This window comes from Puma concolor, chromosome B4 (genome assembly GCF_028749965.1).
Source record: "Puma concolor isolate L17-30 chromosome B4, mPumCon1.1.hap2, whole genome shotgun sequence".
NCBI classification, from domain to species: domain Eukaryota; kingdom Metazoa; phylum Chordata; class Mammalia; order Carnivora; family Felidae; genus Puma; species Puma concolor.
In genome coordinates this window covers 20524867-20543227 of record NC_141673.1, presented here as the reverse complement: position 1 = coordinate 20543227, position 18361 = coordinate 20524867, and the positions used below count along the sequence as shown (strand labels likewise).

General features: G+C 38.7%; 1 protein-coding gene across 1 annotated transcript in view; it reads right to left on the bottom strand.

Moving 5' to 3' along the window:
- The window catches only part of SLC5A8 (solute carrier family 5 member 8), a 58942-nt gene extending 41226 nt beyond the window's left edge, over positions 1-17716 (bottom strand). Inside the window, exons 1-6 of the mRNA XM_025926742.2 lie at positions 16947-17716; positions 11983-12048; positions 9813-9864; positions 5174-5241; positions 3750-3904; positions 942-1082 (exon numbers count right to left, since the gene is read on the bottom strand). Coding sequence (XP_025782527.1) covers positions 942-1082; positions 3750-3904; positions 5174-5241; positions 9813-9864; positions 11983-12048; positions 16947-17297 — 833 coding nt within the window. The 5' untranslated portion in view covers positions 17298-17716. The remainder of the gene's footprint in view (positions 1-941; positions 1083-3749; positions 3905-5173; positions 5242-9812; positions 9865-11982; positions 12049-16946) is intronic.
- Between the last annotated feature and the right edge of the window lie 645 nt (positions 17717-18361).

Genomic DNA, 18361 nt, shown 5'->3' with positions numbered 1-18361 from the left:
CAGTTAGCCTTATTTATCAGCATGGGGAATGGTGGTCACCACACTGATCTGAGGCTTCCTGAGAAAGAACCAGCCACCATTTGTACTCTTTTTTCAAGCCATGATGGGCTTGAGAGTTCCCTGATCATGTTATCCTTCTGACTTCTGGGCTATGTTCAAATCAATGTCTATCTGGAATGCTCTCCCACTATTCTCTACCCGCCCACATATGGTCATTATTCAGGATCTGCCTGCTTGAGAGGAATCTCTCACCCATCCTCTGCTTTCACATCCTATGATCTGAGATAGAAAATGGAATTCACATTTACTGGCCCCCTACCATGTGTGTGCTGAACACAGCATTTTACAATACCTCTCATGAAATATATAATATTTCTTATGCTCATTTTGTAAGTTCAGAAACTGAGACTCAGGGAGACTAAGTAACTTTCCCATGATCACTCAAATAGCAAGTGTTAGAGCAGAGGTATAAATCCGTGACTATGTCTGAAAATAAAACACACCAACACATCCGTCAATATAATGTCCTTGACCATTTCTTCTAGCATTTTATCCTTCCATGGAACTGTTATACTTTTCTAGTGTTATTTCACTTTTTTGCATATATCTTCCTAACTAGATATTAAGGCTCCTTCATGATAAGAGCCATATATTTATAATTTTTTATCCTCCATAATTCCTTATACAAATAGATACACAATAAATGCATTATTTGATAGTATTTGTTTTAGTAAATAATTCATATAAATATTTCAAATTATCTGGTTTAAAATATACAGTACCACTTTGTTTTACTTGATCCTTTTATAACTAAGTATCATTTATCTCTTGGAATTTCATGATACATAAGACTTAAACCTGAGCAAAGTGTGACTAATGAAAGAATTTCAATAAAGACAACTGATGGTTATTAATGATTTCTATACCATAGTTTGACTTACATTTTTGCCTGGAATCTGCTTTTACAGGCAATATATCTCTGCACTTGGGATTGGTTGACACCATAGATGCTGGTCCATGTGAAGGTCCCTCCTATAACAATTGTCCAGAATGTATGTCTTTGCAAAGGGTTAGGATTAAAACTAAATGAAAAGAAACAGAAAACAAATCTGAGCTATCGGGAAAAAAAAACTATAGAAAATTATCCTAGAATAGTTTTTGGAAGCAAGCAATGTATATCTATGTAAATATGGATACATACATAAATATGTACAAATTTATTAAGTAATAAAAAAAGGTAGAAATATTTCTAGCTTAAGTTCCGTGAAATAAAAGTGGATAATTTCAGAGAATTGGAAACTCTGGGTGGGACTGAGGAAAAATGAATGTTCTAATTATTCTGAGAGTTTATAAAAATTTTCTCCTGTAGCTTTAGTAAATTGTTATTTAAACAAGTCTGCCATGCTGTAATTAGAGAAAAATACAAAACTAAAAAGAGAAAGCAATAAAGAAAGGGAATTTCCTAAGTGCACCTTAGCAATAGATATGGTACTGAAATGAACACAAAATTAACAAAATTTTTTGTTATACAATGCATACGTTATTCTTCTCCTAGCACATGTACAGTCAGACTTCTAATTTATATTCAAGATCAAGAACTCAGTTAGATAATGCAGTTTAAAGGCTTTTGCATTCTAAAATTACTGTGTCAGTGTAATCATCCTTTCTTAAAATGCTGTGTGCACAAGCTAAATGCTAATAGTGAAAAGTCACTTTATGACATATACTTAAGCCCAAACTATTGTCACAAAGAAAGCTCAACTTCCACATTTGATATGCCTTTTAACTTTTCTTAATGTGTTATCTTAGAAGGAATAATTCTATTCATCTATGATATACAATATGAGCTTGACAAATTTCTGCAAAATTGGCTTTCAAAGAAACTTTCTAAAAATTGTGAAATTCTGCAAATCCATCTCAAATCTTATATTTAAGATTAGTTGAAGAAAGTATTCTAATTTTATACATATCCTGGCATTCTTATGGAAATACAAGAGCCTCTATTCCATTCTCTAACTTTCATATTAAAGTTTAAGAGTTTCAAGGGTGTTGACCCTTTATCCTACAGAGAAAGCAACTACTATATTAGCTAATGGAAATCAAGAGCCAAAAGGACTCAGCGAGCTACTTGAGGGAAGTAAGACAATATTTAGAATAGACAATTTAGTGGTTTTAGGCCATATACAATATATATGGCAACTACAGATCATACAGAAAATACCAACACAGAATCCTTCTCTTATCATCACCAGAGCAGATATTTTGCCCACCATATTCTCAAACATATCTGAATAACAAGGACACACAATAATGCTTTTCTTATTATTTAATGCTTGGCAGCCTCCAAAGTAAACATCATGAAAATGTCTAATCTTTTACTTTCAATAATCTCTCATCAATGTAAAAGGTGTCACTTCAATGCAGCAATATGGGTTGCCTTTATACACAGTGACAATTAACTTGCAGAAAAAATTATTGGTTCCAAACCTTCTCCCCTCAATCTAAGCCTACTAGGAAGAGATTTGGGAGTAATCAAGATCTTCTGCGTGGCCACTGATTGTTTCTGCTTCTTGGCATCCATTCTCCCATCCTCTAGTAATGGCAACCCAAATACGCTTTGGTAAACAACCATTGCCCCATAAAATAGTCTAAGTGGTTGTCAATACAAAGTCCTGCTCTGCCCCAACTAAGGTATGGAATCATGCCCAAGCTAGGACAATTGGAGGTGCTCTTCCTTGGAATCTGAATCTTGAAGTAGTCATAGTAATAATAGAAAATAGTTGAAATTGATTTGTCATAATTCAACTCATCTCTGAAAATTAACATGCTGTCCCTGTCCAATTTCTGAAAAATCTCTTCTCAAACATTAGTGCCATTTTCAAAAACTAGAAGAGAGCCACCAAGAAAGAAATGCTTTTCTTTTTTTCTTCTTGCCGGTGATTTCAGCTGTGTGTCTCAAAGTAGGGCTTCTTAAAGAGGAAATATGCTGGTCCAAGTCAAAATAAGCCCCTTTCCACATTGAACATGATAACAAGAATGACACTACTGAACCACAATGGAAGGTATTTTAAATATTGTTTTAAGTTGTGTGATATATTTGCGATGAAATGTCTAGTTTTCCCACTGGTCTTTCTCCAGGAAACATGAATAACCGCTTAAGATATGCTATATTACACAACCTACTGACACTTGAAACATTAGTCATAAATTTTCTAGTAAATTTTCTAGAAATAACATATAATTTTATATAACATTTAATACATATATACAATTATGAAATATAATAATAATATACTATATATTGTTGGGGCAATATCAATAGAAAAATTCTCTAGGCTGCTTGAAACAAAAAACTATGAAAATGGCAGCATGGTCTTCTGGTGTTTTTATCTTAAGAAAGGTTTCCTTTTCTTATTTCCCAACTATCTCTTCTCTAATTACCCTACCCTACCCTTTAACCAATTCCAGATTTAAATATCTGGAAGAAAATTACTCTTTTGCTATCAGTCCTTTCTCAGGAAGAAGGACCATTCTAAGTACCATGTAACTAACCAACTGACTGTTTCAACCCCTTAAAGACTTGGTGGAAACCCCTCACACATTAACTTGTCAGCTTCAATTTTTTGTACTATGTTCTTAGAGGTCTATTTGTTAGAGGTCTAATATAAACTTACTGTTTCAATAAAAAGATTATTTTTATAGAAAAAAAAAGGAGAATTCTATTGTTCAGGAGGTAAATAGCAACTCACTTCCAGAAGTTCAATCTTCCACCATTATAGGCATCATTTAGAATAGTGCTGATCCCACCTTGAATCACTACAGCCTGTATAATCACAGATGCAAATCCAGCTACCATGATCCCAACTTGAAAAACATCTGTCCAGACAACTGCTTTAAGACCACCCTTTGAGGAGAAAAGTATATTAGGATTAATGCTTTTATCAGACATTATTAATAATCTACATGCTTATATGCTATGTTGGATAAAAATAATGAAAACATGGATCTGGGCCAAGAGGTACATTCAACGTAGATTGTAAGCTTGGGAGAACCTTCAAGAGAAGGTGAGATTTGAGCCAAGCCTTCAGACAGAAGCAGAGGCAAAGATGAAAGGTCATCCCAGAAGAGAAAACAGCATGGGTAAAAGCATAAAAAGTCAAAGTACATAGCATGTTGAGTGTAGCCAGGTATACATTTTGAAGCAAAGTGGAATGGTATAGGTAGATTGTTGGGAAGAAAATTCAGAGTCAAATTGCAAGAGGCATTTTCATGGACTTTATCCCATAGGCAGGGCTGATATCCAATCAAGTGTGCATATAGAAGGTCATACCAGTTGTTGAAGTACTAAAATCATTTTGTACTAGCCACTACCAAAAACTTGCCAAGAGTCTCTCTCCAGTTCCTATGTCCTTGGCTGAAACATCCCTTCCCGGAGATCCCCAACTTGTAGAAGATCCAGCAACTAAAGTCTTAAGACCTAGTATGTCAGGGATGCCATGAGAGTTGCACCACTGCTAAGAACTAGCATCCAGGGGTGCCTGGGTGGCGCAGTCGGTTAAGCGTCCAACTTCAGCCAGGTCACGATCTCGCGGTCCATGAGTTCGGGCCCCGCATCAGGCTCTGGGCTGATGGCTCAGAGCCTGGAGCCTGTTTCCGATTCTGTGTCTCCCTCTCTCTCTGCCCCTCCCCCGTTCATGCTCTGTCTCTCTCTGTCCCAAAAATAAAATAAACGTTGAAAAAAAAAAATTAAAAAAAAAAAAAAAAAAAGAACTAGCATCCATAATAATACCAGTGTCCATACTATATGGATGTTATATATTTTTACTGTAACTCCTACCTATAGGCAATGAGAAACTACCTCAGGTTTTGGAGCCTAGGAATAATATGAACACAACTATAATAATTTAGCAACAGTAAAGATGAATCAGAAGACAAAATTCAGGACCACTACAATGGTTCAGATAAAAGAAAGAAGTTTCAGTTATGATCAATGTTCTATAAAGAATCAAATTTTTCCCCAGATTGAATATTTCTTACAAAAAGTTACACTTGTGGGAGATAAGAGTAGGATATTACACATGAACAATGCAGTTTGCAGAACACAACTACTGGAATTTTCCATTTTGCAAAGCAAGCGGATAAAGTGAAAAGAGAAATAATGTCCTTGACATACCAGTGTGCAGTAGAATGTGCAGACCACACCTGTCGCCACTACTGCACCCCACAGATCAAATCCTGTGACTGTGAAAGGAAAAAAGAAAATGCATGAGTAACTGTGAAACATGTATAATAAAAATACTTCTCAAAAAAATCATCATTAGGAATCTATATCATTTGTAGAGCACCTATCTTCTCCCTACCTCTCTACTCTTGCCTAAAACTAGGTCCAAATCTCATAAAATGTCCCCAAACAAGTGGAGTTTAAAATTTTACTTGATGAGTTAAATGGACCTAGTTTCTACCCTCAGACAGCATCCCTAGATCTAACATTGGCTAAATAAAATACATGAGAAAGCATTTCTATTGTAATGAAGCTAAGAAACAACTTGATATTGTGAGGAAATTAACTAGACTGAATGGGGTCATAGAGTATTGGTCATCATGGTTCAGTAAACACACTATTCTACCACTCCTCGAAATGAGTTGTGCATGTTACTAAGATGGAACCAAGAAGGAGAAAAGTTGTATAATTTGCCACCATTTACCTAAGAAGTGGAGAGGCATACTGTATTCTTTTTAAATGGAAGGATCACAACTCTACCCACAAATGTGATAATCTAGATAAAATAGACCCACTCCTTGAAAGACACAATGGGCCAAAAGTCATACAACAAGAAATAAATTATCTAAATGGGTCTATATCTATTAAAGAAATTGAATCAGTAATTAAAGACCTTCCAAAACAGAAAGCTCTAAGCGAGGCAGGCTGACTGGTAACTTCTAACAATTTAAGGAAGAAATTATACCAATTGTCTACAACCTCTTTCAGAGAATAGAAGCAGAGGGAATACTTCCTAACTCACTCTATGACGCCAGGATTTCCCTAATACCAAAACCAGGTAAGACATTACAAAGAAACTACAAACCAATATTTCCCAGGAACACCAATGCAAAAGTCTTCAACAAATTGAGGATCAGCAAATTGAATCCAAAAAAAGTATAAAAAGAATTAAACACCATGACCAAGAGGGATTTATCCCCGGTATGCAAGGCTCGTTTGATATTTTCAAATCAATTAATGGAATCTATCAAATTAACAGACTGAAAAAGAATATCACATGGTCATATCAAAAGATGCAGAAAAAGCATTTGACAAAATCCAATATCCATTCATGATAAAAACTCTCAATAAACTAAGAATAGAAGGGAACTTTCTCAACTTGATAAAGGCTGTCTACAAAAAACCTACAGCTAACACCCTATTTAATGGTGACAGACTCAAAGCTTTCCCACTAACATCAGGTGCAAGACAAGGATGCCCTCTCTCACTATTTCTTCTCAACATTGTACAAGAAAGGAAATAAATGGTATATAGATTGGGAAAGAAGAAATAAAACTCTCTTTGTTCATAGATGACATGATCATTGATATTAAAAAAAAAACCTCCTGGAACTAGTGATTATAGCAAGTTTGCAGGACACAAGGTTAATATACAAAAGTCAATGTTTTCCTATATAATAAATTAGCCTCAAATGTGGTAACTTTAAGATGTACCTTGATTCAAAGCCAAGGCAGGAGCACAACTGGAGTAACTCAGACATGCATTCATTGTGGAGTGGGCATGTAAAATGGTACAATCATTTTGAAAAACTATTTGCCAGTTTCTCTTAAATTTTGTACATGAACCTGCCCTGAGCTAGGTCATAATAGGTGTATGTTTAACTATACTGCTTCCAGGTGTTCACCCACTAGAAATAAAAATGTGTGTCAAAAGAGAATCCCCAGACACATGCTAACAGGTTCTACAAGACGATCAAACTTGGTCTTGGTTATTGATGAAAATGACCCCACTGCTGATGATGGCAATGCTGCTGTAACCAAAGAGATGCTGCTTCTCCTGGGGGATGGTGACACGTCACCCATGGAAGAACTGGAGTAAGCGCTGCCCCAAGAATTACTTGTACAGGTATTCAATACTTTATCTTCATTCCCCCTGATAATACATTCAAGGATGTTTTTCTTCATTTTTGTTAACATTTTAAAAATCTGTATGGCAGGACAAGAACCACTTTCTGAGGGTGATGCTGTGATAAGTAGGAACTAAAACCCAGCTAGTTTTCCTTTTCTATCTAGTTCCATGTTGGCTTATTTTAACAGGACAAGGTAGCATTTGTTGCAAGATGTAAGTAACCTAGCGTTAACTGCATGGTCTGAAGTGTTTGGCTACCTAGCAGATTCCTTAGTAAGACCAAACTTTTTGTAACTGAAGTGTTCTGAGCTATCCCTTGATGTTTAAAAGAAAAATATTGGTTCAAATACCTTTCACCTGCTAGGATCTACTTTTTAAATCTTCTATCCCCTGTGGTTGTCTACTACATGTGACAGGCCTCTAAAAACTAGTATGTTAAACTGAACTGACTTGATGAGAGTCACTATCTATCTATTTTCTTTGTTTTCCAAAGAAAAACATTGTTTGAGGTAGCAAAATTACAAGCCTATGTAGGTATGTTATAAAGCTGTTCAAAAAGTAACTCAGCAAGTTTTGTGAGTGAAAAAGTAGTGCTCAAGTCACATTCTGCTTTGAGGTTGTAACAAATACAAAGCAAGACAAAACAAAACCTGAACAAGAGTGATCTTAGTAGCTCTAATTCAGAGTAGCCTAAAACTGGAAACAATCCAATACCCATCAATAAGAGAATGGATAAACAGATTTTGGAGATGCATATGATGAAATACAATAAAAAGGGGGGAAAATCAGGGATATCTGAACACTGACTTCATATTGATGATATCAAAAAATGATTTTAATATTTTAGATATGAAAATGGTATAGTTGTATTTGCAAAACACATGCTGGTACAAACTTCCAGTTATAAAATACATAAGTCCTGGAGGTGTAATGTACACCATGCTGACTATAGTTAATAATCCTATAATGCATATTTGAAAGTTGCTAAGAGAATAAATACCAATTTGCTCTCATCACAAGAAAAAGAAATTTTTTAACTATGTATGGAGACAGATGTCAACTAGACATTGTGGTGGTCATTTTGCAATACATACTAATATTGAATCATTATAGTATAATACAATGTTATATGTCAATTTTACCTCAGTGGAGAAAAAAAAAAGCATATCCTTATTTTTAAAAGACCCTGAATTCAGATGAAATGATAAAATATCTCAGATTTACAGGAAAATAATCTAGTGAGTGAAACAGAGTGAATTAAACCAAAAGTTGATCATTTTTAGTGGAGTTAAGGATACACTAGAGTTTACTATGCTACTCTCTTTTTTCTAGTATATGTTTGAATTTTTCTATAATTTTTAAAAAATTAAAAAGAAAATGATCAGACCCAAAGAATGTTAAGATCCATTTCAGTTAAACAAGTTTCTCTGGAGCATCTGTTGCACATCCAGTACTATATTTATGCTGGTATATACTGCTTTGGTCACAGTAAAATACACAATTGATATTCAAGCGGTCAAAATGCAGTCTCGGGTCCTAATCCCTAGTGAATGGCACAATAACCTGATAAGATCTGAGTCCTCAATTTCTTCACAGATGGAAAGCAGTACTCTTTTACTGCCATAACTGTACTTTAAAACCCTAAAGCCAACATCCTTAGTTACACTTAAGGCCAATAGGTAACTTATGAAGCTTATAGTCAGCTCTTTATACATGAAATTGACCCACTCATGATGTTGGTAATATTGACATGGAACATGCCTGTCATTCAGAATTCAAGAGCACATTATATCATGGAATTCTTCTTTGTAATGATATAGTTATACTTTATAAACTTAGGTTATAATTACTATCTGTCTATCATGAAATCAAGAAATGAGAGTGTGGATTTAGCAGGGTTCTTCCATTTTATATTAACTCACAGGAACCAAATCACATTTTTCCCATCAAAGTCCACTTGTCCATTTTACAAGGCAGTTTTAGAGATAAATTCACATCTGATTGATAAGAATTCAAAGGATATGGGGTTCCCCGAAAGCCTTTTGCAGATAAGACTAACTAACAGGCATCTTTGGTTCAGTAAACTATTCCAGTTCCATGGCTTTTATCTGCCCAAATCCAAAGGGTAGTTTGTTGATCAGCACCATCTTCATACATTTGTTTAAAAGGATACTATAGCCATCTTTCATTGTGTCACTAGGAAAGATTTGATATTTCAAGTCACACAAATCTCCCTCTCTTGAATTTTGGACCATGTTAGAAATGGGAAGAAGAAAAGTTTCTCTCCCTGCCAGATTTCATGATGGAACTGAGCTGAGTAACACAGAAGCCTCTCGACTATGGGCTCCTGGTTACAGCTACCAAGGAAGAAAGTGCAGCCATTCATGACTTAGACTACAGGGGGCGTTCATTCTGAAGGAATGGAGCATGGCTGGTTGGTACATCCAAGATTCACTCCTCAGTGAGGTCTGCCCTCCTATTAATCATAGATCTTTTGGAGCTATTGACCCAGGAACTCAAAGAAGCTGCTAGAGTAAACACTTAAAGCCATCTTGCTCCCCTCAAGTTGATGCAGGTTACTGGAGGCATTCCTCCATCTTCCCCCCTCCCCAAGGAGAGAATAAAGTCTATTTAAAAATGAACCCCCAAATGTGGTGACATAATTGTTAACTCTAAAATGTACCTTGATTCAAAGCCAGGGCAGGGGCATAAATAACAATTCCAGTATAGAGAATCTAGGGGAAAAAGAAAACCAAATATACTGTATGAATTATAAAATAAAATATTAATTTTTTATAAACTCAATTATGAATTAAAACAGTAGTTTCAGTATACATGATAAAATCTGTAACTTGAAAATGTTATTTAAGTGAAGCTGATTCTTCTTTACCGTTTGTGATGTGGTCATAGATTACAGAAATCTTTTATGGCCAATTTTGTTAAAAATACGGACTTCTCAAAAATAAAAAAATAAAGTAAAAATATGGACTTTTCACATGGTGCTCAGTGCAGATAGTCATTGATCCATCAACTGAAGCTTGAAATCAATTTTCCTCGATCTAAACAATTAAAAGGAAAGAAAAAATACAAACCTAAAATAAAAAAAAAGATGGTTCCTCATTCATATGCCTTCAAACTATTGTTAATCACTGCATACTTAATTGGGAAAAACAGTAATAATTTTGGAAACTGGTTTCAAAAAGTTTGCATGCTAATTAATTAAACAAAACTATAAATTTGAACTTAAAAAAACCCTGAAAGCCAACAAAAACTATATTCCATCTTATTGATATTCTATATTATTTTTCATTCATATATCTAACAAATATTTATGAATCTGGGGCACAGTAGTATGATAAATGTGGTCTTTTTTTCTCAGGATATTATTTTCACTGCATTAGATTTTTCAAATACTGTATATCGTATCCTGTATATTCATATATATCCTATGTGATTTATTTTATAAAAACATATGGTTCTATGATTCTCTGTGATTCCATGTTTACTCTATAAAGACAAATGATGAAAAAAGCCATATTATGTAGTATTTGAATGTTTGATTATACTACATGGATAGGTCAATGGAAGTAAGTCCTTCAAGTGGGAGATGGTAAAGCTTTCTTCTTTTTGTAGTAATGAACTTTCCACAGTCATTATCCGGACCAACTTGAAAATTTGAAAACATGACCACAGGCCACCTTCTTGACACTTGTTCCCCACTTTTCATCTCTGTAGGCATTTCTAAAAATGATCCAAAGAGGAACTAAACAGTTGGTAAATGCAAGATACTGGCCTCAATTCTTTGTCGGAATCTCTACCAGACCCCAAAGAGCTCCTTCCTTTTACACTGGAAGTGTTAAGGACCAATCTAAGTTATGCAATTTACAGAGATAAAAAATGGAGTCAAGTTAAATAATTTACAAAGGCACTCTGTTATGCTATAGCAAATGCTTAGGGTTGCTTGTGATTGGAGAATTGAATTACCAATAGGGATGAGAATGAAAACTCCTTCCTAGATCTCCATTAACAAACCCATCCCTCTAAAAAGCATTTACCTGTCAAGAGGAAGATCGATATAAATGATGTGACAATAATCATGACAAGCCTCCAGCAATCTGGATGAAGACTGGGAAGTGTTCTCTGTCATTCACTGCTTGGCAAATCTTTGCTTTCCATTTGTGGCAATCAGTAAATCTATATTTGCATTTACTTATATTACCTGACTTGTACTTGGCTTTAAAAACTCCAGAGTGCATAGTTCTGTTGTTTTATACTCGATGACCACTTCAATTGGGGCATAAGTTTCTGCTTTTTAAAAGAGAGCACTGATTCATTTTTGTAAGCATGCTTTCAAGCAAATGAAATTATTTCCTCGTGTCTTCCTATGTCAGTTAATTTTTACAAACCTGTACTCAACAAGCTGCAAAACACTATGAAACATACTACTTGTTTTCCCTTTGTTACAATTCCTACCATCAGCTCCTACAGCTCCTTCAAATATCTTTGTCATTTCAGTAATGATGACATCTCAGTCACTTTGGTGGGCAGAAGCAGAGATGGGAGAGGAAAAAGCATGTGCTCCTGAAGCAACATGACTGTTAGTTGATTAATGTAATACTTAGCATTCACTTGAAACATTCTGTTTTCCAAGAAGTGGGGCATTTGCTGAAACACGGTTTAATGATCTTAAGAGTTGATGCTGTATAACAGCAAGTGTTTTTGCTTTTTTGTCTCCTATTTTCAACATCTCTTTCTTATGTTTCATTCATTTACCAAATAAGCTTGGCCCAGATGCCTTAGTTCAAACATTTCAGATGACAAAAGGTAAAACAAACTAATGGAGAGTAACTTACCGTTAGAACAATGAAGAGGACTGTTCCACAGAGACGAACACATTTGTTAAATCGAAGCTCTAAATACTGTTTCCAAAAAAGTGAAAAATGGTTAATACGCGAAAACTTTATACTGTTGTGAAACATCAGCTGCTCAAGAAGTAAAGGGGTTAGAAATTTAAAGCAACCTCATAAGATTTGTGTTCTGTATTCCTACTTTACTACTCTTTTTATTTATATACGGCAAAATTAACTCTTGTTTTAAAGTGCAGTCCATTAGGTTCTAATACATACAGGACAATTCCATCACCACCAGAAAACTCTGTTATGTTGTTCCTTTGTAGTCAAACTCTTCCCCTACCCCTAAACCTTGGCAATCACTGATCTGTTCTCCATCCCTAGTTTTGACTTTTCAAGAATATATATAAGTGGATTATATTCTGCATTTATAGAATGAGCAAAGTGCCATTCTCCCCTTTGTCTTGGTATGTACTTTAGATATTTCCCTGATCCATTTGGGAATCAACCTTTCCCACTGCAGGAAATTGTGATGGAACTGTCTATCAAGGTGCCCTGCCTCTTCTGACCGAGGGATGGTCATATGACCCAAGTTCAGGCAATCAGCTTCTCTCTCCAATGGATACTTAAATCTTAGAGGCATAATATAAAGACAGAAAATGGCTGGAGCAAAAGAGGACTGATCCTGACAGTGGCCTGAAGAGGCCATCCTGGCTTCCATCCTTTTCACAGCCTCTTTGCTCATCTTTTCACTCTCGGATGGGCTACCCCTGTATCCTCCCAAATAAATTATTTTTTATTTAAATCAGTCTATGTCAGTTTCCATTCGGGGCCAATGAACAACTGCCAATTCTTCCTACTTTCCTTGACATCTTAAAATATAATCTGCTTATCTCCTATAGTATATGTCATAATATATTATAGAGTTAGAGTCATAGAATTTTAGAGCTGGAAGAAAGCTAGTTCTCATTCTCTAACTTGAATATTACTCATGTAAAGAGAATTTTAAAGCTGAAAACAAGTCTTTTCATAGAGCAGGGGAAAATAAAGAGGAAGGAAAAATTGACATTAAGTAATAATCAGAGGCAAGGACACCAGATATTTTTGCTCCATAATCACAGGTGACAGTTGTAGAGTACTTGCTATATACACTGTCCTTCCAACAATTCCCAGAGGCCAGTACTACCCATCAGAGCAGAGGGCACTGGGGTTCAGAGAGAACACCAAAGTTGCAACCTAACAATTCTCACAGCCACAATGCACGTCTAGGACCATTTGATGCCGAAATCTTGGCAGGGAACCACTACATTATTCCAAATAAATAGGCAAACTGACCATGTCTCTAAGACTCAGAGTGAGCGGGTGGCACTGACGCATGGTAGGACCTTCAAAAAACAACTAACAGGTAAAAAACACACAGCACAGCATAGTTTTGGGGAGGAGTTCCAGCCCTTGACCCAGTCCCAATCATGACTCCACAAGCTCGGGGAAGTCACTGGAAATCTTAGGCTCCTCCTCTTGAAAATGAGGATCACAGTACTAATTCTTTCCCCTCTTACTTTGCAGGGCTTTGGAGACTATCAAGTGATATAAATGGATGGGGAAATATTGTAACTTGTTATTCAAAAGTAAGACATTAAAAATTGGCATCCTTTGGGGCGCCTAGGTGGCGCAGTCTGTTAAGCGTCTGACTTCAGCCAGGTCACGATCTCGCGGTCCGTGAGTTCGAGCCCCACGTCAGGCTCTGGGCTGATGGCTCAGAGCCTGGAGCCTGTTTCCGATTCTGTGTCTCCCTGTCTCTCTGCCCCTCCCCCGTTCATGCTCTGTCTCTCTCTGTCCCAAAAATAAATAAACGTTGAAAAAAAAAAAATTAAAAAAAAAAATTGGCATCCAAATCCACAGATAAATATAACGCATAATTATAAACATACATATGTATTCAAAATAAATACATATGAATAATATATATAAATACATATAATTCACAAAAATACATATATATTTAGGGATTATAGGTTATATATATATACCTAGACAACTCAGTTCCAACACACAGATTTTGTGGATCCAGAAAGATCCTGAAGAAGTGGTGAACGAAATTGTATTCCTGCATTACATTCTTATCTGTGGGTCTGGAAGTGGCTAACACCTATCAGGCCTATACTTTAAAAGCAGTGATAAATAGATAACAGATATGCTTCTGAATAGCCAATTCTAGCTAAAGAAATATAAGTAGGAAGAGATTTCATATTTGAGCAAGAATACCAGGGTATATCACCCAGCGCTGGACTTCTTCTTCTGTGTAGGTGGTGCCCTCTGAGGCATATATAAACAAATAGAAAAAAGTTATAGGAGAGTGTTTGCTATGGCCAATCATCAGGGACAAAGCATGTTATCTTAACTTCCCTGACCCCAGCTGCTGGGCACCCACCAGTCATGCAAGCTGCCAGCGTGCCCACAACTCTGTGTGTTCTGTTCTACTTCCCTTGTTCTCTCTGTACTCTTGTAAGCCCTGCTTAAGGGTTATAACAGACTCACCAGAGGCTTCAGAAGCAGCCAGTATGCACCACTGCACAGCCTCTAGGCATGTGTCTACTTTGCTTCACACTCTTATGTAGCTTAACTTACTCTGAGTCTCTCTGTCTGCAAAATGGGGCTCTCTTAGCACTTCCCTTATAAGGATTGTTTTAGTATTGAGTCAGATAATGTATGTGTGTAAACCATGCAGCCCAGTGCCACACATGTATTAAGCATTCAGTAAACATTAACTTCTTGCCATTTTTAGCTGGAACTCTGCTAACAGCCTCCACCGCTGGAAACGTATGGGTAATCTCTTTCTGGTTGAATTAATGCTGCTGTCCCGAGGAGGCATGGGTCAGTGCTTATGAGAGGAGCATTCATCTCTGGGGACTGAAGTCCTCTTGCCAGGTTCTTCAAACCCTTTCTGAGTTTTGGAGTTGGTTGACTATAGATCAGAGCTCACAGACTCAAACTGCCTAAGGACTCATAAAGTAATATACACAAGTGGATTGGCCAGGTGTTCATATATTAAAATGTTGGACTATTCCTCACATCCACTAAGAAATATGTCCTCTCACATCTCTCTCAAAACCAAGTACTCCCTTCACCCTGTCCATGTTCCCTTTTGCATTTTTGAGAAAGACAAAAATGCAGATAAAGATTTCTCTATCATGAGAAAGTAACCATGCAGCTACGAGAATTAACAGGAAGTGAGAACAATGGCTGTAAAACTGGGAATTGATCATGGAATTCACCCCAGGGAATGTGAGCCCAGGGTCACCAGGCTTCTAAATTTTCAAAAGAAGCTAGAATCTGGAATTGTATTTGACTTCTCAACATCATAAATGCTAAATTAATTTTCCTTCAAAACACTTTAAGGGTCAAAAAAAAAAAAAAAAGACAGAAAATTAAGATTGGCCTGAGGCAGCCAGTTTGTTAATTTTGAGCAAAACAGAGAAATTCCATTCTGCTCCCTTCTGGGATGATGACCGAACTCTCCCAAACACAATGACCAGAGTGAGTGGAAGGCATTGCTGCCCCAGGGGTGCCTCGCCCTGGATGGCATCACCACAGCCCAGGCAGTTTGTCACTAACATTTGTTGTGCCATTGAGGCCCTGCAGCCAGCACCAGTTGAACCAGCCTCACTAGGAAACCACCTTCCAGTGGCTCTGGACTGGAGCAAAAAGTACCTGAACTTAAGGCTAAGAATGAGTGTCAGAGCCCTCTGGATAATGACCTGTGCGAGAGGAAACTTCTGCAGGTTTGCCCATGTGCCTCATGGGTTAGTGCCTGGATAAAGAGACCACTAAGGGTGCTGAACTGCACCCCCACCCGGCTCACATTCAACAGTTCTTTAAATTAAACCAAACATTCCCTCCCTCTCCAAAGCCCTTTCCTGCAGACAACTGGAGAAAACCTATAACCAATGGAGCTGTGCAGCAGGAAAGATGGTTTTATTTATTGATTTAAATTGGAGTTAGTTAACATACAGTGTAGTATTGGTTTCAGGAGTAGAACCCAGTGATTCATCACTTACATATAATACCCAATGCTCATCCCAACAAGTGCCTTCCTTAATCATTTTTCCACTGAGAGAAAAGGCAGAACTGTTTAAGAACCTTTCAGCCAAATCTTCCCAGCTATCCCAAGATAACCATGTCTGCTACTGTCACCACAAATATTTATGGCCCACGTTTTTCCAGCACTCACCCAGCCCCTGACACTATTCTGAATGTTACCCTTGCATCATCTCATTTAATCCTCCCAACAACTAGATGAGGTAGTTGGTATTATTATTTTCATTTTGAGATGAAAGAAATGGGCACAAAAGGTTAAATAAATCATTCAAGGTTACCCAGCTAGTAAGGGGTAGACTCTGATCTCAAATGTAGGTACTGGGACAGGAGTTACAGCACCTTACCCACTTGGGCATGTGCCTCTAGAGGGTGTGTGTGTGTGTGTGTGTGTGTGTGTGTGTGTGTGTGTGTGTGTGGAGGGGCAAGGAGGGGAGAGTGTGCAAATTCTTCCCAGACGATCCTGGGAAAGTGAGTGGTGCCTATGGACCTGGAACAAGGGGATTCCTTTCAAGGAGGAGAGGCTGAGATTTGAACAATTTACCCTCCCCCAGATAAAAAGTTTTTAAATCTTTCCCCTTGACTCAGAATCAAAGATGTTAAAGCAGAAAGCGCCTTAGTGAGCACTAATCCAAATCACTCCGATTACTTTGGAAGCCTCTCTTTGTCAGTGAGCTCCTGAGAGCAAATTCCAAGATTTTTGTGGCCTTCACAGGACACCTCTCCCCAAAAGGGGAGGGCAGGGGAGGTAATGGACCTGGACAGGGAGATATTTCGATGTGGTGGTGAGTCTGCCCCCAGGAAAAATCTCTCCAAGAGCCTGAAAAGTCCTGCCCCCTCCGCTCCCCCCCTAACCCACCCTCACCCTTTACCTCGTAGGTGCTGGTAATTCCCAGTTTGTAGAACACCGGGAGGAAGACCTCCGCGCTGATGGCCACCACAAAGAAGTAAGTGATGGCAAAGATGCTGAATATGGCCCCAAAACGGTAGACCTCCGAGGGGGTGCCCAGGACGGTGACTGCCGACATGAAGCTGGCGGTGAGGGACAGCGCCACGGGCACGGCTGTCATGCTGCGGCCGCCCATCAAGAAGTCCTTGGAGGTCTGCTGGCCGCCCCCCGCGAAGGCGTAGTAGATGCCGATGGCGGCGGAGATGAGCAGCATCGCGGCGAACACCACGTAGTCCCACACCACGAAGGTGCCGATGCCCCGCGGCGCGTCCATGGTCGCTCGGTCTCCCGGGTCCTGCGTTCCAACCGTGGCCCCGCGGCGCACAGCCCGAGCCCGAGCTTTACCTCTGCGGCCGGGCGCTCACTTCTTATTCCCCGCGCCGCCGGCGCGGCAGGCGTGGCGCCCGCGGGGATTGGAGGCGTCCTCCAGGTATCGGTCCCCGCCGGCTCCGAGCGCCCCGCGAAGGGGGGGACGTGGCTAGGCGCGGAGGCCTCTGCACCCACCGCAGCCGGCCGAGCTCGTCTAGCCACGCCAAGCCCTCACCGGGGTGCCGGGCTCGGGGTGGCCGGGGTCGCCGAGCGCCGCGGACACCTGGGAGAACTGGCGCCTCCAGCCGCGTCCCGCGAATCCGCCGGGAGCGCTGGGCCTAAATGTTACCAGGTGGCACCCGAGGGGACGCACCATTTAAATAAACAGGCGACCGATGGGGGAGCGCGGGTCGAAGGTCAGTTGTAACACTTGTACTTTTCGCTTTCCGGTTCAACAGTCCGGGTCCTTACAAGAAGATACACCTGGGGTTTTTACATTGCCTTCTTTGATAACTTGATGGGCGTTTCAGGTGACAGTGTGCAGTGAGCTGAGGTTCCAGTCCTTAGGCAGGTAAGCAATTACAAAGGAGAGGAAGAAATCTGTGCTATTGGTTCCTTTTTTTTTCTCCTTTAAAGAAAATATCATTTAAATTTTAGTTAACATACAGTGCAATATTATTGGTTTCGGGTGCCTTTTCATTCAATAAACATCTCTGATCCCTACAATCTCTCCTAAATATGATAGTTTCTGTTGTATTAATGGTTTAAGGAAGACTTAAACCTTGTGACATATAACATGCTTGGTACTTTATACATTAACTAATGTAATTCTTACAATTACTCTTGAGGTAGGAATCATCTCCATTTCTTAAAGGAGGAAACTGGCTTAGGAAGATTAAAACACTTGCCAGGGGGGCGCCTGGGTGGCTCAGTCGGTTAAGCGTCCGACTTCAGCTCAGGTCACGATCTCACGGTCCATGAGTTCGAGCCCCGCGTCGGGCTCTGGGCTGATGGCCCAGAGCCTGGAGC